Here is a 19,945-nt window from a genome sequence, read left to right as displayed (position 1 = left end):
TCCCTCTCTCACTGTGCTTTCTCTTTTCCTTCATCTTGCATTGTCTTTTTTATAGAATATCAAAGAGAATCTAGAGCGTGTTGGTGAGCGGGTCACAGGGATCCACGAGCGACAGCCTGATGCCATCAGGGATGCTTCCCCTGCCGAGGTTTCCCAGATCGGAGACGCCCTCATACAGCTCAACGCCGAGTGGGACCGCCTCAACCGCATGTACAACCACCGCAAGGGGTGCGTGTGCCAACTTTACACACAACTTGTATAACAGATCACACAGTGCATACACTCGTCGAACTAGAAATAAGGTGGAGAATCGAATTTGAATAAGTCTTCCACAGAAAAAATTTGCGACTTGGGAGACAAGAACAAGCTGCTGTTTTCAAATGTGAATGTGTGTGTCAGGAAATGTGGTCGAAGCTGCAGGGACACTAAATGCCAGCTGTCCCCCAGTCAGGAGACAGCAGGAACAGATAAAGAGATAGACCAAGACACACAATCAAGCTCGCCAGACACACACACTGACCTTGATTACTATCAAAACAGTTCCTCGGGCATAAACAATCTCATGCCTATTCAGATTTTCACTCACTCATTCACTTACTGACACACACACACACACACACACACACACACACACACACACACACACACACACACACACACACACACACACACACACACTGGGTGACCTTGACTACAATCAACACAATTCCTTTGGCGTACACAGTCTTCAGTTGCTGAGCACAGAATGTGCAAATGCTAGAATTAACTAGTAAGCTAACTCTGAAGAGTGCCCACAAATGCTAAAGCACTCTGTCTGTAATCACAATAACCTTTGGGCATCATTAAAAATCAAAAGAATGGAGTGTATTTTGTAAAATTGCCCATCCAAAACAAATTTCCTCACCTTGTCTCTCTCATCAGATTTGTTGTGCTCCAAGCGGTGCTGTAAGAGGAAATAGCCCTCATGCAGACCATCAATGAGATAAAGATTTGTTTTTTATATTAGGCATTTTAAGTAATCGGCCTGTCTATGCTGATTTATTCAATAGAATCTCTGTGAACTTTCCTGTGCTGTCAGAGGTTGCTGATTGTCGTGACATTTTCTGGTGTTTAATAGAGGTCAACTGTGTCATTATTTCTTATCATAAACCGAGAATTTTCCCAGGGGTAAACAGAATTGTACCATAAGAGACTAGAATTCATTAATCTCTCATCCCATTATATTTAAGCCCACTTGCTCCAAAACAAGAGCAAAGAAGTAAAGAAAATACTTTTTATTTAGGAGCAATCAAAGCCAGAATCCTCAAAATGAAGTAGATTGAAAAAAATATATATTTAGAAAAAGATTATTTTGTGTGTTGGATGTTTAGTCAGACAAATGTTTGCTATATGTTTAGCATTTCTTTTTTGAGATTTCCTTTAAGTTTGTAGCATTTCGAGGGATCCATTATCAGAAATAGAATTTGCTTTTTGAGTAGTGTAATTATGGTAAGGATGGTCTCTGAGCGAAGCAAAAGGGGTTACCATGGTTTTTCACCTGGTGGCTCACGTTAACGCCATTTTTCGAAAGATGAGCAAAGGTTTATTCCATTTGTTGCGATCTGCAACCACACACTAGATGCCACCAAGTCTTACACACTGACCCTTTGTTTGTCAGATTCCCTGTTACATATTTCCACTATAGATATATGTAACAGGTGAAGTTAGTTTCTTTCCCCAATATCAGTCCTTCCACTTTTAAAGTTTAACTTAAAAAGATTCTTTACAACTTTTAAATGTAAAACATACTCAACTAAGTCCTGGTGTGTGTGTTTCTCTGTTCTGCTGCAGAAGTTTTGACCGTGCTGTAGAGGAGTGGAGGCAGTTCCACTGTGACATGAATGACCTGAACCAGTGGCTGACTGATACAGAGATACAGCTGTCAGAGAGCGTTGGCCCCGATGGACAGCTGGACTTGAACTACGCACGACAACACCAAGAGGTCAGTGGAGAGTGATGCAGCACGTGAAAGTCTGAATATGTGTTTTGTGCAAGTGTGTGTGACTGCCAGAATTTACATGTAACTGTACCAAAAGACCTGTGTAAGTCTCACTAAGTGCATAATATCATATGTTTTTACACATTTTTATGTCATTATAGAAAACTTTCATGGTATTCCACCTTTGTCATTATAACACAAAAAAGTCAAATATAGCTAGCAATATACCATACAGTATGCTTACAAGCCAAAAGCAAGATTATTACCTTCCCAGGGTTCTTTGATTTGAAAGCAGTAATTTAATTTCAAAAGGGGTATTAGTTTCTCTGAAGCGGCTGCATTATCGCTGACAGCACTATTGCCATTAACACCTTTATCGGTGTGATTTGCATAGTTCAAGCTACACTCCATCTGTCTAGCTCTTTTACATGTTTTCACAGTCGTCTAGATTGATGCGAGGGATCAAGTGGATGGGAATTGAGAAATCAATTAGCTGACTCGCCCATTAGCGGACTTCACAATCGCTCACCCTGCTTTACGGGTCCGTCTTGGCAAGTTAAATCTCTCTCGGTGGAAGCAGAGATTTAGCAGCTTAAATCTTGATGTGCCACAAATCATGCCTCTGTGTCAATCAGAGATTTGCTTGGATGAGACCGACTTGAGCTGGGGATTTGGACCTGAGTGAATCGGTTTATGCTCCTTGATTGATCCCCGATTCCACCTTTTTTTTGCGCTCATGCTCTCTTTCTTTCTTTTATACGTATTTTAGGAGCTGGAGGAAGGTCTTGTCAGCCACCAGCCCGTCCTGGCTGAACTGACCCGAACTGGGGAGCAGATAATTGGGCAGCTGTCATCCCCTGACGGATCCCTGCTTGAGGAGAAGCTCGACACCCTCGGTCAGCGGTGGAGAGCCGTCAACCGCCAAGTCCTTGACAGACAGCGCAGGTAATGTATACTTGGGAAAACACACACGATGTTACGCCCCCTATGTATCGAAAAGATTAAGAGGATCGGGTCAAATATGGATTTTTACACATATGATAAATATCTGTGTCTTGACTATATAATATTTGGTTTTACACTTCATGTAGCACAGAGGTCTCTCTCCATCACAGACAGTCTTTGTTTCTTTATCAGTGTTTGGCAGATTAACATTAGCAGTGTGGCCAGTCAGTCTATAACAGTAATTTACATGTCAATTTTAGGAATGGAGATCCTAATCTGAGTACATAATAAGTGTGTGTGTGTGTTTGCAGGCTGGCTGGAGGAGACCCGGCCCTGTCAGAACTGGTGAGGAGACGCGAGGTGCTGGCTATATGGTTGGAGCAGGCAGAAAACGCTGTCTGTTTCTTACCCGTCACTGCCACTGAGAGAAACCTCAGAGAACTGAAGGTACAGCAAGGCCCAAACATGCTCATGGTGGTGTGATTCATTGGGAGTGCAGGGATTTCTATTTCTGCTCCAGAGCTGGAAGATTCAGCTATTTTTATGACCAGCTCTGATTGTTTTTTTCCTTTGTTCTTTTCCCCTGTACCCACAAGTTGCTCTCTGTATCTCAATCATAAGCAAAACCTGTCAAACCCAGTAAACAAACAGAGACTTTACTCACCACTCTTGATTTGAACAACACAGTTTTGTTGAAGAAAATACAATCACTGTGTTTTCAGTCTTCACAATATCCTCAGCCAGACTTTTCCTCTGTGGACAGTGGAGACGCATGCGAAAAGTACAGTGAAAGATGTTATGTGTCTTTATGGAACAACTCTATGTTCTTCTGCTGGCCTTCACAGTGTTACTTCTTGATTTCTGTATTTATGTCATCAACAAATCAGTTTTTATGGATTTAAGGGTCAGTGCTTTTTCCCTTGCAGGTCCTTGCCGAGGAAATGGATACACAGAATGAACGTCTCGGATGGGTTAACAAGCACGCTCCTCAGATCCTGGCCAGTCCGAATTTGAGCCCTCAGATCAGAGACCAGCATGTTGGCAAACTGAGAGCCATCAATCTCAACTGGAGCAAGGTGCAAACTTTTTATTAGTTTATCATTCTTCCTCGTCTTCCAAGTTTTTGTATTGAGTGAAAGGTGAAACCACAATATACTGTAAACATTGTAATACTGTTATATTTACCATGTTTTACCACATTGCGACAGCTGCAACTCGTCCTGTCCTTCATGTGTTCTTAATTTGCCCTTTGACATTCTTTCCTCCTACTTTTACTCATGCAGGTGACCCATGAGTTGTTGGAAAAAATTGGGGAGGTGGAGACCAACCTGCAAAGTCACGCCCAGTTCCAGGACAGGATGAACAGACTCACTGACTGGGTCGTCGTCACACACCAGACAATCATAACCAGAGGCCTGAGCCCTGTTCAAGCACAGGTAGATCGTCTGAACACATCACAAGAACCAAGACACCACACAAAATGTTGTACCTAAAATGAATTGTCATCTGTTGTAGGCTCTTGAGACCTCCATGAAGGACAGGAAGAAGGACCTGGAGGACCTGTTGGCTCATTCTATAGAGCTACAGAGACAACAGCAGCTGCTGCCTCAGGAAAAGGTCCCAGTTTCCATAGCAATATGAATTAATAACGACATACTGCTAATTGTTAAATATAATTATGCCAAATTGCTTGTTAAAAGTTTAATTGGCTGTCCTATTAAAAGCTGATGCACTCGGTTTCCTATAGCTGATACTTTATTAATTAATTAATTAATTATACATTCCCCTCTATGGATTCATGATTATAGAGTGAGGTAGAGCAGCTGGCAGGTGACTGGAAAGCTCTGGATTGTCGGCTGAGGGAATCTCTCCAGCCACCCGTCTCGCCATGGACACCGCACCAACATGTCGTCCAGCACCAGCAGCTTGGTAAAGATATCTAGGATTGCACTTGTTTGAACTCATTTCTGTATCCCTCTCTCTATGTTTTATAAATCATCAGTGGTAAAAATGTAAAAATGTAACACAGTCCCAATGATGTATTGAGCCTTTAATGAGTCAGGGAAAATGAGATATTGGATCATTAACAGTATGCGACAAACATGAACTCGTATTAGAGGTTATAAGTACTCAGGTGGCGGATTTGAAATTCATTATAGGCTCGGCTTAATCTGGTGCATGAAAATGCAGGATAAAATAACAAATAAGAGGGGAGCAACAAAGTCCTGCTCGTGGAACACTAAAACAAACCCTGATGCCTCATTCATCATGATTTAGTGTGATGCCCCAATCCCCTGAGAGCTATTTGACAGCAGCACCTCCTCTCCCGCTCTAACATCTTCAATGTTCATTGCATCATTTCCTTATAAAGAAGCTCTATATGTCAACATTACCTGCCTTTTTTTTCTCCCCTGCTCCAGTGTCTTCTGTCCCCTCAGCCGTGCAGATGGCCAGCCTGGTTAGCGAGGACCCTCACCACCAAACCCCGCACACACCAGACACCGTGGCGCCCACCGACCTCAACGAGACAGCCACCGAACTGGCGGACTGGCTTCTCCTAATCACACAGATGCTAAAGTCTAATATTGTCACTGTCGGGGACACGGATGAGATCAGGACGACGATGGGACGTCTTCAGGTGAGAAATGGGGAGCAGAGAGGACGGACTGAAAAAAGTTGTTGATGCGTTTGTGTTATGAACATTTTTTAATGGAACAAAGCACATGTTTTTTGTAAAAACTGAACTGTCAAATACGATCCTAGGAGCTATACACTTTGTGTGACAGTTCGTGTCTTTGTGCCTTGTCCTTGGCAGGTGACAAAGAGTGACCTGGAGCAGCGTCACCCCCAGCTCGAGGACATTTTCACCCTGGCACAGAACATTAAGAACAAGACCTCTAATCTGGACGTTCGCACATCCATAACTGAGAAACGTATGTAGAAAGCAGTTTAAAACACTTGACCTGCTCCAAAGACAACAAAAACAATGTTGTTTTTTTGTAATTTTTAAAAAATGTGCACTGTTTTTATTTCTTACAGCTTTAGTCTATCTAAAAACATTTGAATTTCTGCTCTTTAATCAAAAATGTGTTGTTTTAATGGTGGTGTTGTTACTTTCTGTTTTTGTGACTGCATCTGTCTCTGTCTCAAGTGGAGAAGGTACGCAGCCAGTGGGACAGCACTCAGCATGGTGTCGAGGCACGGCTCCAGCAGCTGGATAACATGATTGGCCACAGCAACCAGTGGGAGGAGCAGAGGAAGGAGGTGAACGCTCTAATTGGGCACCACGAAGGACGTTTCCACAACCTTCTTCAGCAGTCCAGCGATCCCCTGACTAAACAGCTTGCTGACAACAAGGTTAGGGACTGGAAATATACTCAAGGGAATTTGTCTGCTCACTTTACTTCAATAGAAGTATTAGAGGTCCTTTAACGACTGTATAAGTCTGTGCAAGGTGGGAATGCATAAATCTCCTCTCTGCAGTATCACTTTGAACCTTAATAACATCCGCACACCACATAATCCATCATTTTAATGTGAGATGATGACTTGTCCGAGAGTTTCTGGAAACAAATTCTGCCTCATGTTCGACGCATTACTGGAACCAAACACTGGGGGGCAACTGAGTTTAATAGAATCCAGCAAGTCAGACACACAGCTATCTACGCCTGCTTTGTGTGGTTTTGTAATGATGAGTAATTGTCCGTTTAAAATAGTGAAGTGTACCTTTTTGTTAAAAGAACAGGAGCCTGGGGGTCAAATATGGATGACTTTTTGCTCATTCTAAATTTGAAATAATGATATGGCCTTATGAATAACAGCTGGGTCTTATGTAACCTGCTTGATTAAGTAAAGGTTAAAATAACAATGTCAGATTGCTGAGCAGTGGAATAACAAATGTCTTTGTGATTTTAGTGCCTGAGGTTTAATTTGATTTTATAAAGTTTAAAGAATAGGTCATTAATAAAGCTGATACCAGGCCAAAAAAGGCTGTGCCAGCAGGGCCCCTCACAGTGACACATAATTGTTGAGTCACATTTGTCACATTTTCTAGTCATGATGATCCTAATGCCACCGTGTTGATTCATAGGCGTTCCTCCAAGACCTGGGCAGAGGCCAAGCTACAGTTGTGGCCTTCAACGAGCTGTCCAATCATCTTTTGCGGGAGTATTCTATTGACGACACCAGGAGGATCAAAGAGGTCACAGATAAGCACAACGCTGCCTGGAACAGCATCAATAACAGGTGCACACACACACACACACACACACACACACACACACACACACACACACACACACACACACACACACACACACACACACACACACACACACACACACACACACACACACACACACACACACACTCACTCACTCACCTGTTTACCTGTACTTACAGTTGTATTGTGTCACATGAGGGGCTGCAAGTATTTAATCATGCACTACTTGCTACGGTAGTCAAACTGATAAATCTTTTTGCATGTGAAGTCAGGTATTTGACTCATCGTTATTGATATGCAGGGCAAGTGACCGCCACGCCCATCTGGACAGCGAGCTGAAGGGCCTGCAGATGTCTCTCAGGGAGCTGGAGTCCTTCCTCAAATGGCTCCAGGAGGCAGAGACCACAGTCAACGTTCTGGCCGACGCCTCCCAGAGGGAAGACCTGTCGCAGGACTCCGCCCATGTGAAAGAGCTGAGGCGACAACTGGAGGTAGGGCTATAAACAGATAGAGAAACTCTCTCTCTCTCTCTCTCTGTGTGTGTGTGTGTGTGTGTGTGTGTGTGTGTGTGTGTGTGTGTGTGTGTGTGTGTGTGTGTGTGTGTGTGTGTGTGTGTGTGTGTGTGTGTGTGTGTGTGTGTGTGGAATCCATGCACAGGTGCTAGCCTATTATCTCAGTGTCATCCTCCATTAGCGCATCCTTCACCAGTAGGACTGAGGCAGAGGTGTGTGTGTCAGTGGCTGGTTTAAGGTGTGTGAATGAGGGGGCACACAGAGGGCGTGTGAGTGCTTGTATGCATTGAGTGCTGCTCATTGATCCTCTTGTCCAACGCTGCTTAGGAATTCATTGTGTGTGTGCTCGGGCTTCCTCTCACCAGCTTGTCATTTACCCAGGCCTTCCTTCGGGGATCTGTTGACACACATCGTCTTATGCTTTATGTAACGTTTTAATCCCCAAATCGCTCCACCTCACCCTTTCAACAGATAAAACGTGTACTAATATTCTTTTTTTTTAAATTCTGCCCCTGTCAGTCGTGTCATCGTCTCTTTTGGATCGTACACTGAGGGGCTGTCATTTGCACAACCTCGTTTTCAGACATTGTCAAAGAATTGATCTATGTGTGTGTATCCAAGCTTCCTCTTGGTCTTTGGATAAACTCCTTGTCCCTGAGAAATTGCTGCAGTGTCGTACATCTTTAAGAGGCCGAAAGCTTAAGGCCAAGAACATTTTTTGGGTTTCATTGTCTTGAATGTCACAGTTCTATCATTCCCGTTTCCAGTGTCCAATTAGTTAAAAGCAGGCCAAGGTTATAGAGAAAAATGACACTGAATCACTGCATGAATGGCCACAGAGATTTCCGAGGATTCATTAATTTGGTATTGATGGAAGGCTAAGGGACTTTTGCAGCTCATTGTAAAATCCTGGCTGGATTTGGTCTAATGCAACTCTGACCAAAAAAAAAAGATATTATTATCACGTTCATCTGTCCGTTACAGTGATCTATATTTGTGTCGAACATGATCAATCATTTTAAGCCCTTTCAAAGTTCTAAAAGGACACTTTCTTTATACAATTACATTTTATTCCTAGAAAGTCTGTAAAAGTCATCTCAAAGGTCAAGTGTGTGTTAAATATGGGTAAAGTAATCCAACTGAAATGTAATTTACGCAACAGTCTGAGGCCAACATCTTTAGAAATACTGCCACATTAAAATATCAGATCATATTGAGTTGATCAACGCGTTACCTTTTTTTATTTTTGTTGTCATTTTTTTCCCTCTCGTTTCCATCGCTCTGTCTCAGTTGGAGTCCAGATTTATGGATGGCACTCATGTGTAGAAAGTGGAACAATAAAACAACCTTAGTGCCTCAGAGGATGTGTGCTGACCTGGAGAGTTGTCTCCGCAACCTTTTTATTAACTCACCGTGATTGCTCTGCCACCGTCGAGTGTCGGGATTCTTTAATCACAATATTTGGCCACAAGCCACTATCATTCAGACTGCTGTTGTCATATTAAACTTACAGTTGGTGAGTCGTTTCAGGAGCAGTGACAAATACAAATGTGGCACATTAACTGGAATTTCCTGAAAATTTTGAGGCTTAATGGATATTGAACAATTCACTCATGATGGACTGGACCACAGGATTCACCAACTTCTGTTAGAAATAAACTGTGGTACTCAATGATCACCTGTAGATATATAGATGAGAAGGTTTATAGTCCTCTTCTGTAAGAGCCACACTATCTGTTTCCCTCTGCTATCCACTCTTTATGCTAAGCTAAGCTAAGCTAAATGAACCACCTATTGGCTCTTGCCACTATTTACTGTACATGTAAGAACATAAAAGTGCTATCAACCTTCCCTTCAACTTTCAGCCATAAAAGTGAATACTTATATTTCCCAAAATATATAAACTTAAAACACATTTTTAAGATGCTTCAAAGTACTTTACTGTCATACTGTTTTATATTCTTGTCATTGGAGTTACAGGTGGGCAATATGGATAAAATCCTTTATTTAAGTACATGCAATTTTTAAATTGCATGTGTAGTACAATGTTATAGTTTATTTACTGGAAGTGTGATTGAGCAAATTATGTGTTAATCCAATTTGGTCATAAAGCAGTCCTGCTCATTAATTTCCAACATTGTCTGCAATGGTGCGCTACAACCGGAGTTATAAAAAGGATAGTTACCTCTGGCAAATTTTCTTCATAGTACATAAAATCATATGTCCTAACTCTTACTGGAGCCTGTATGTGTGTTATATCTTATATGTCCCCCCATCACACCACACCTCGCTGGCCACACATGGTGGAAGGCCTTGCAATAATGGCATCAGCAGAAGAAGTGCAAAGGTGCACATAGCTGGAAGAGCTGCTTTTATCACACTCATCTTAAAAATCTCTTGCTGTAGGCTTTAGAAATGTACGCAGGCGTGTGTGTTGACCACAGCAATGTGAGCCGCGGAGACATACATGCCCCCTACGACTTCCTATAGGAGACCTGTGTCAGTGCCATTTAAAACTGAGCCTGTCAAGCACAGTTGATACTTTGTGGAATGATTGGAGTGGACGCTGTAGCCAGTTAAACCTTAACTAAACAGAGCCTCTCAGTAAGCTCATCATGATACCCTCTCCTAGTGTGTGTGTGTGTGTGTGTGACCCGCCAGTGTTGTGTGTGTGTGTGTGTGTGTGTGTGTGTGTGTGTGTGTGTGTGTGTGTGTGTACAAGCCGGTCGGTAAATGATGATTACTCTAGCTGGCTGCGCAGGTAAGCTGCATGTTGGTTTAAAGGAATTTGTTTATTTCTCCCCTCCGCCTCGGAGTCTCCCTTCATCTGTATAAAGAGACAAGGCAAGCAGAGACCAAGTGCTGTAATGCATCCCGTTGTGCTACACTGAAAGCGCCATTTGTGTATGTGTGTCAGTTTGTGCTCATTTGAAATGCATGAGTCATAGTTATGGGGAGCGTCGGTGTGTAGCAGGCTGCTGTTGGGCAATACAGATGTTTTTATCCTCACTTTAAATAGATGCCCCTGGTTGGGAGAAAGAGAAGAGGGTTTTTTTTCAGCAGCACTTCAAATAAAAGTCAAGAGAAGGAGTCCTAGGCAACATGAATAGGTTTAACATACCCAGTGAGTGTAACGCTGTGTGGTCAGTGGCTCTGCGGGAGCTGAGTGGCTGCTTCATGTTAATCTCTGCTGATTGTTCACTGATCTCTTTCTCTACGTGGCTCTCTGTTTCTTCTTCTGCCTCTTTGTCTCTTGATGTCATCTCTCCAGTACTTGTGTGCTTCTAACAGATTTATTATCGACAGATTAAACAGTTTTTCTGCATCGATAAAAGATGCTTAAAAGCCCCTTATCTTCTCGTGCCCTTGCCCTCCTACCTTCTCTCCTGCTGCTCTGTTTTCCCTCCCACTTTTCTTTTTCATCATGTTTTATCTGCAGTTCTCCACTCAGGCCTCACTCTTTTCCTCTCAGTGAATCTTTTGAAAGCTGCATTTGGGCCACACAAGCACAACACATAACAAACAAATGTGCTCTCTCTCTCTACCCCACACGCACAACATACCATATCAATGTAGGAGGAGCTGCTAGTGTCTGAAATATATATTTTTTTCCGATTTTAATAATACTCTCAGTGCTTGTCAACATGGAAACAAACAAGTATTTCAGATTATGACATGATACTGTAGATGTATACTTTAGCCATCTGTTTTAAATAATTGAATGAAAGTGAGATGCAAATAAAAGCTTTAAACTTTGTGAGAAATCATGTTTGGAAAGGCTAATGGCTTTAAACACTACGATAACCATCAGCCTCAGCTGCCAAAATGGAGAAGAGGCCAGTCAGAGGCGCTAATTAAAAATACTTTGTTGTCGCTGAATTCATCCAGAGTTGACCCTTAATCTGAAGGTCCAGCATTAGTGGCACAAACATCATACATCTAAGCTCTCTAATTGGATGTTTCCCAAATGCTCTTTGTGGACTCTTCTTAAGTTCACAGGTTTGATATTTCTACTTTTTATCAAAGAAACCGATTTTTTTTCTTGTTACTCAGCTTTTGCCCTCATGATTCCACCATCCGAGCTGTGGACGTGCTCCAGCTGTCAGCCACTAAGGCAGAATTGCCAAGGCAGAAAATGAATGGGACATTTACTTCCAGGAACCCTGGGCGGTAGAAATAACTCCTCCCTCTCCGTAACTCTATTGTGTGTGTGTGTGTGTGTGTGTGTGCGCATCTCATTTGTGCACCGAGTTCTCGATCAGCCTCCCTCTCTCACTGTTGCTCTCTCTCTCTCTCTCCTTTGCTTTCTCTCTTTGCCCGGCTCTCGCTCATTGATCCGTTGGTTGTCTTGCGTAATGTCATTCTACCTTCGCGGCAGAGGCAGCGTTAGTCCTCCCTTACACTGCTGCTTTTGATCCCGCTCTCTCCTTATTTTCTTCCCCTCTCTCTCTCTCTCTCTCTCTCTCTCTTTCTGTGATCCAGAAGGAGTACTCTCTCCCTTTTCCATCTCTCTCCGGATCAGTGGCAGTAAAAAGTGAACCGCGTACGATCAGCTTCTCTTCTCGCCCATCACAACTCGTGCCTTCCTCTCTCCTCTCCCCCATCACTTGCCGGCACTTTCTACTCTTCTCTCCCTCTTGATTCATTTTTTTCCCCCCTCTCGTTCTTTTTCTTCTTCATTTCTTTTTCTTCTTCGTCACCCTCCTCCGACTCTGCCGTCACAAGTGATTTGTTTGATTCTCTTCTGGCTCTGCAGTCGGGTTGCGCGTGTGAATGTCCGCGTGGAGGAGAAAGTGAGTGTCTCGTCTTGTCCTGCTCGCCTGCTTCATTGTGTGTGTGTGACAGAGTGTGTGCATGCTGAGAGCTGTGGGAGAGTGACTGTTTATAAAGAGAGAGAGAGAGATAACTGAGGCTGCACGCACTGTGTTAAGTGTGTGCGTGTATGTGACAAAACATGGGGGCATGCTGAGCTGAGTACGCTTGCAACTGTGTGTGTGTGTGTGTGTGTTGTTTTTTTCTCTCTCTCTCTCTGTGTGCATGTGTGTGTGTGCGCATCACGTCAGCTTGGCTGGGATCTGGTCGGCTGGCTAGGGAGAGGGAGAGGGAGAAGGAGGGAGAGAACAATATGAGCGGGGTAGGGCAGTGCTAGCATGCGGACCAGGAGCAGGCTGCTGCAGAGTTGTAGCAGTCTTAAGATGATGGCCATGGTCCGGACCTCCCTCCAGAAAGTGGTGGTCTTCCTACACAGGCTCCAGAGGATGGCCATCTCCTCGCCGCGCTACCAGAAACTCTGCAAGGTACGTGGACTCCAGGAGAGAGAGCGACTGGAGGACTGAGAGTTACTGTTTTCGTTTTTTCTTCCTTTCCTTTCACTTAATTGGATGGAAATGAGTTTGAAGTTTGAACATGTGAACAGTTGATTTTTACTTATTCATTTTTACTTTGCTCGCAAAACTTTCACAGCATTTTTCACAGAGTGAAAAATCCAAAAGCTTGAAGCTTTTGGATTTGTTTTTAAGGCTGTCTCCTAATGTAAAGGCTGTTTGTGTATGGCTCCTAGCAGAGAGTCGCAAAGTTTTTGCAGCACATTTTTTTTTTTCAAAGTAAATGTCACGAAGGAATGGCTCACCAAGTACTCTATCTAAGCCACATCCACTGTTTCTCCTTTACTTTAAGTCTTTTTATTCATGAGTCATGTGGTTGTCAAGACATTCTGTTCCAGGAGATGTTCTTTTGCAGAGTTTATCACCTCTACAGTATGTCGTTTTAAATATATATATTTTTATATATATATATAGATATATATATATATTATATATATATATACATACATACCCCACTGACTTGAGGGCTTTTCGCACTTTTTCTGCATAAAGAACTCCAACGGTGTTACCCTGTTGTTGTGAGGGTGCACGGGTGTCTGTGTATGTGTGTGCTTTATATTTGTATATTGTCAGTTTTGAAGTGAGTTTTGACTCTATAGTGGTTCAGGCATAAACAAACTAACAAGGCGGAGCAGAGTATGCACTGTTTTCGAGTGAGTGCATCGTCTTAAGGCTTTGTGGTTTGCGAGAGGCATCCTGACAGGATATAAACAGTATTACTGAAAGGAGACCTGAATTCCTCAGTGGTCAGAGGATTGATGAGGGAGTTTACTCTATAATGGCCGTGATGAACGATTAACTCTCTTAATTAAAGTAATTTGCTAAAATCACACACGGAAAATTAATTTGAAAAGAGTTCAACAACTTGTGTTCTTGATGTTTGATGAAAAAAACAAAGTCAGCTGTAACACGCTGCAACCTGTTACAGCTGTTGGTCAGCTCTGTTGATTTCACCTCAGAGGTAACGATTACTACTGTGTGGTGGACTTGTTGTCATTTCTTCTACCACTGTTGGTGGAGTCATTATTGATTGCTGATCTTCATTGCTGTCTCTTTTGCCTTGCACAACATTGACCTGCTCTCAGTAAGAGGGCAGAGGGGACCAGCTGTTGAGATTTCGGCAGTGTGAGAGACTAATGCATCAGACCAGGTTCTGATTACATGCCAGCTACAATCATGCTCAAACAAACATGTGGTGGTTGGACTTAATCCATCTTTAATCCATGAATCCATCGCTCTTTAGGGCTCCACCCTTTTTTTCTATGTGCATGTGTTTGGTTGTTTGTCGTTTTCCTTTGTATTTTTGCCAAAGCGTGATTTATGTAAATTTTGTTGACTGTATTTTATAGGCTTGGTTTACCTCTCACGTCTCCTAAAGAAAGGGAAACATTGCATGGATTAGATAGATGGCACAAGGCCAAGACTTGGGGAGAATTGAGTGTGGGTGAGAGCAATAAACAAATAATTTGGCATCAGTTATTTGTATCCTTCTCAGTTATGTATCTTGTTTAACCAATTGTGGAGAAAAACAAGTGAAATCAGAACATCGAGCCCTGCATGTGTACAGAATCTGCCCATTCAACACCTGCTCTGCTCTGTCTTCCATTGTTAAATTTGTAAACCCGCTTACTTGGCTCCGTTCAGCATCCTTAGGCTGGACCTTCCTGGATTGCGTCCCTACCGGTGGGAGGCATCAGTCATTCCACACTCGATTACCCTCCCCTGGGTCGCATCAGTCATTCCAGCTTCGTTTGGCCTTCCCTTGGGGGAATCGGTAATGCTGGGCTTGTCCTGCCTCCCTGGGGTGCTCTCACTGGCTGCCAGACTGGAACAGTGACTTCTGCGTGATGGATTTGCTCGGGGCTCACCCTCTGGGGTCTGGCCATTCTTTCTGCTTCAGGACAGCGCTGGTCCTAAAACAGCCCACCTGGCTGTTGTCTGACTCATGATGATTTTTAAATGAGTATTTAAATGAGCTGGAGGGCCCTCTTTTATTGATTAAAATGACACATAACCACTGAGAGAAATAACTTGAGAGAAGTTATGAAAAGCGTCAGATTAAATGTTCTTTATTCGCCATGGGAACATAATGTATTGATACCATCCTGTACATGAAAATCAGCATATCAGTAATCATCAGCTGATTTGTCTGAGCAAGTCAACATTCTGTGCCATGAAGGTTTTATAGTACACGCAGGCTTTATTTTACTCTTGGCAGTCCAATTAAGCTGCAAAGCCAAGCTTATCTTCTAAAACTTAATGACCGCCATCATATTGGTCCTCACTACGTCTCAACTGGCAGGATAAAGCAGGGTGACCCAGCCAGTTCACCAGGCTATGAGTGAGGGGAGCTTTATAAAGTCTCCTGACTCATAACCAACTAATTGTTTTTTTTCTTTCTGTTAATGTGCTTCGCTGGTAGCTTTTTGGTGTTTGTGTGCCCCTTTAACAGCACTCATTAGGTTGATGTATAATACTGCACTTTGCAGACTTTGCAAGCAGAAGCCATTTAGCATTAACAGTTTTTAGAATTGCATCTATTATTTGGTGCTTAAATTGTGCTTTTTTCCCCTCCCACTTTCCCAATTTAAAGCAATAATGTTTAATGAGCTTGTAGGCAATAAGCGGTATTTTACAGCTATATGGTTCTGCTCCTCACGGCATGTGTATGATCCTATGGTGTATTTAGGCCACACACAGAACCGCACTCACTACCATTGAAGACACCAGCTAAATTCCTTAAATGTATATATGAATCATTGTACTATCCTGATTATTTCTTTTCACCTCTGCTTAACTTTTGGTATTTTTTTTTTTCTCGCTTCTTTGCTTGCATGCAAATTTGTGACATGAGTAGTTTACATGTTAAGAGCCCTTCTGAGTAGCATGCCTGGTTAGCTTACACTGAAGCATACAGAAGGCACCAGCAGCTCATCTCCTCTCCTCACTGTTGCCCTGCTCTGTCTCTCTCTGTGTGTAATCACTCGCTGCGAATTGGCTGAAGGACCCACGTCTCTCCTGAGGAGTGTCCTCCTAGTCTCATTACTGTGGCATTGGCTCCTAGTGTGTGTGTGTGTGTGTGTGTGTGTGTGTGTGTGTGTGTGTGTGTGTGTGTGTGTGTGTGTGTGTGTGTGTGTGTGTGTGTGTGTGTGTGTGTGTGTGTGTGTGTGTGTGTGTGTGTGTGTGTGTGTGTGTGTGTGTGTGTGTGTGTGTGTGTGTGTTTTCCAGCCAAAACCCACTTAAGAAACAGCCCTAAAGCAATGACAGATTGTAGTCATGCCTTCTCTTTCCTATTGTTTTTCTGGCAAATATGTTGGCCCTTTGGTCTCCACACTCCATCCACCTTTGCTTGTGGCTCACTGGTAGCCCAGTACAGGTGACTCAGGCGTTGGGCATGGAGCCCAGCTGTCTGACCTCCCCGTCCTTGAGCCCCAGCGGGGTCCTATGGGTTATTAGCAAGTGTTAGCATTAGCAGTTAGAGCCTCAGGTGCAGCCAGATACTCGTCCCACTGTTGCCTGGCTCGCACTCAAATCACAGTTTTATTTTTTGTTTCACGCATGCTTAGACAAATTTAGTGTAGGGTCACACATGCCCACAATGCATTCTGCTCCCTCTTGCACTTAAACAAACACACACAACACACACACACATGCATATGCACATTTACTCACTCAACCACAAGTATATACACACACACACACACACACACACACACACACACACACACACACACACACACACACACACACATTACTTGTTCCACAGCTAGCCAGAGTGATGAGTCACAGTCTTGGGAAATATATGGTAACAGATTCATAAATGCAGATAATTTAAATTCATCAAGACGATATTGGGGGAGAGCAGGGACAATAAAGGAAAATGAAGACGGGATTCTGCTCCCAATCAACATTACATGTAAATCACCGCAGATGGGCCTGCTATTGGCATTAGTGGTGATTGGAAATAGCACTTAAATCACGGATACAGCCCAGTTAAGCGGCTCTCCTGTTCTCAATTGATATTCCTTTAGCAAGTGACCGTTTGATTAGGAGGAGATGAGGAGAAACTCGCCATGTGATTGACAAATGCCATCCTGGGATTAGATGGAATACTCAATAAACTATATTTTATATTATTAGATATAATCTCTCTCTCTCTAACTTTCTCTTCTCTCTCTCTCTCTCTCTCTCTCTCTCTCTCTCTCTCTCTCTCTCTCTCTCTCTCTCTGTACTCTGTCTCTCCATCATCCTGTAAACCCATTTATTGAGCCAGTATTGCATGTGTGCATTGGCTTTGTTGGCTTTGTGCACTACAGCTATGGATTTTGCACACACACTTCCATTAGTGACTTTCAGGCAGCAGCAAACTAAACCTGCTAATGCATGTGTGGTTTATCGTCAGATGGACTTAATGGTGCTGGAAGCTCTCTTTCCACAAGCCCGCCAACATGCGACGGTCAGGGAAACAGCAGATTGTAGCCAGGATGGAGAGAAAAGAAGGAAGAGACAGACGCAGTTCTATCCATGGAGAATTATATTTGTGTTTATACAAACGGAATTTCGTTGTATCACTACAATGACAATAAAAACCTCTTTATCTTTAATCTTTATCTTATATTATGGTTGCAGTAATATTGCTTTAAACGTCTCTGTATTGGTTAGATATCGTCATCAAAACGCGTAAAGTTTTTAAAGCGATGCTTTCGTGGCTAGATTAAGTAAACAAAATATTATTTTTTACTCATTGGATAATGATCATAATAACTATTTAGTATAATGAATCATTACATTGAGAGAGTGTGGGCTACTGTATTCAACCCTTTGGCAAGTTGAGCTTGATATACAAACAGAAATGTGGAAAAAACAACAACTTGTGGTTTATGGGGTAGTTGCATGCTCTCAATCACTTTTACAAAGCCATACAAGAACTATGATAGTGTAAAATTGTCAAAGTCATGAAGAATATCTAAACAAGACAAAGTCATTAATGCCAACTTTCAGTAGAGTACTTGACTTTATACTTGATGCTACAGTAACATTTCAGGTGTGCACTAAATGTAAATGTTCTGAAGTTCAATACCCAGCTGTACAGGAAGACTCTCTGACTCCCCTGACATCATGATCTATGGCCGGCCCAGACTTCCAGCCAGGATCCCACCTAGTTAAGACAGGATAGAGATTACAATGTCCTGCATGCTCAGTGGACAAAAGGCAAATACCACATAGCATTCAACTCCATCTCAAGATTTTTTCCTTCCTTTTTCTTATCTCTTCTGCCTGTCATGATCATCTCTCCATCTGGAGCATAATTGCTGTAAAACTATATGTATAATAACATATAAAGAGAGAGAAAAGGGGACACATTGACCTAGAGACGGTGAGCGGCAGGAGGCAGTGATGTTGCTCGCTTGAAGTCTCCTTACCTTCCTCCTTACCTTCTCTTACATCGCCCGCCCCGTTTGCCACACCAGGTCTGGGGGCAGCCTAAGTGGGGGAAATAAAACAAGGGGTGAAATCATTTTTTCCCTTTGCTGCCCCTTCTATTCCTGGCCTGACAATCAATCTACAGGGACAAGGTCTGACTCTGCACCCCTGCCAGTGTACCTCCCTGCCAATATCTATGGTAAGCACACAAACTCAGTGCTGACTCACCGTCCATATCGTGTTTTTCTCTGTGAGTATGTGAGCGTCTGTAGCTCCTGCTGACGAGCATCACAGTTTCAGATTGGAGGAGTGATTACGGTTTGTAATCCTCGCTCCAACACACTCCGCACACTCAGTCGGCCTCACACACACAAGCGATACCGTTGGGCCAGAGTAATGATAAGAAAAGTATTTACCTATTTATTATCATGATGATTTGAACTAGAAATCTTATTCTTCTTTCCTCCTTTTGCCCGTTACTTTCCTGTTACTTTCCTTCTCTTTTCTCCTTTATTCGTCCTGCCGATCTGTTTACCCACCTTTACTTTAACACTTAGTCTTTCTCTTTAGTGTTCTTCTACCTTCTGGCCATTTTTCCTCTTCTGTCAGGGGTAATTAATTCTTTAAAAAGAAGTGGCACAATTGCTGAGAGATAAGTTTGTTCCATTTATGTGTCAGTGGTTTTTCCATTTTATTTCTGTGGTGCACTTAGCCCAAACAGTTTTGTATTCCTCTGTTTTGTGGAAGACACATTTAAGTGATGCACCACTCTTTAAATGTTGTATTCCTCTTCTGTTATCAGTCTTCTTCCAATTTCCCTAATACCACCCCTCAGTAAGCCACTAAGTTAGCATATGCTCTGGCTCATATCATCCTCTTTCCATTTATGCCGTCATCTGCTCTTTGCATGCCACTCCTAAATCATTCATGCTCTCCCTCTTTTCCTCCCGTCCTGCTAAACCCCTCTGCCCATCTCTTCCTCAAGTCTTAGACGGATGGCTTACATGCTACTTAAACATGCCTTGATGTCCCGCTTATGAAGCAGATCATTACATGCTGCTGACAAATTTATCAAATGCTTTCACTGACATAGCAAAATCTAATTATACAGGGTCAGATCTTTTCGGGGCCAGTTTTTCCATCAATGAAACTCACAGAAACGCCCACTGACACATCATAGGTGATTGGCCTTAACATCTCCAGGTTGTGTTTGTGTGTCTGTTTTGCTTCTATAGAGCTTTTTGGAGTACTGTACATGTGGCCATAAATAGCCTGAAGCAGCCTCTTTTAGAACGAATGAGTTAATGTTAAAATCTGCAAGTTATTGATAAAATAAAGGTATACGTCAACAATTTATCAAACAACACCTTACTTAGTGTATCTTCTGAATACCTTGTTTATTGAAACATTGAAAATTCAATCACACTTTCAGTTTACATGTTTCCTGTGATGGGCAGAACCCTAACTTGCGGCTGTCAGT

The 19,945-nt window shown here is 42.7% G+C and overlaps 1 protein-coding gene across 2 annotated transcripts in view; it reads left to right on the top strand.

Moving 5' to 3' along the window:
- Positions 1 to 19,945, top strand: part of utrn (utrophin) — a 173,805-nt gene that overhangs the window by 52,698 nt on the left and 101,162 nt on the right. For both annotated transcript variants that reach the window (XM_054618782.1, XM_054618781.1), the window contains 13 exons: positions 56 to 228; positions 1,831 to 1,981; positions 2,748 to 2,923; positions 3,235 to 3,370; positions 3,850 to 3,999; positions 4,207 to 4,359; positions 4,439 to 4,540; positions 4,732 to 4,852; positions 5,344 to 5,561; positions 5,739 to 5,856; positions 6,075 to 6,280; positions 7,014 to 7,168; positions 7,447 to 7,636. In XM_054618782.1, the coding sequence (XP_054474757.1) occupies positions 56 to 228; positions 1,831 to 1,981; positions 2,748 to 2,923; positions 3,235 to 3,370; positions 3,850 to 3,999; positions 4,207 to 4,359; positions 4,439 to 4,540; positions 4,732 to 4,852; positions 5,344 to 5,561; positions 5,739 to 5,856; positions 6,075 to 6,280; positions 7,014 to 7,168; positions 7,447 to 7,636 (2,049 nt within the window). The remainder of the gene's footprint in view (positions 1 to 55; positions 229 to 1,830; positions 1,982 to 2,747; positions 2,924 to 3,234; positions 3,371 to 3,849; positions 4,000 to 4,206; positions 4,360 to 4,438; positions 4,541 to 4,731; positions 4,853 to 5,343; positions 5,562 to 5,738; positions 5,857 to 6,074; positions 6,281 to 7,013; positions 7,169 to 7,446; positions 7,637 to 19,945) is intronic.

The sequence above is a fragment of the Anoplopoma fimbria genome, chromosome 18 (assembly GCF_027596085.1).
Source record: "Anoplopoma fimbria isolate UVic2021 breed Golden Eagle Sablefish chromosome 18, Afim_UVic_2022, whole genome shotgun sequence".
NCBI classification, from domain to species: Eukaryota; Metazoa; Chordata; class Actinopteri; order Perciformes; family Anoplopomatidae; genus Anoplopoma; species Anoplopoma fimbria.
The sequence above is the reverse complement of the archived record's forward strand: the minus strand, read 5'-3'. Positions and strand labels throughout refer to the sequence as shown.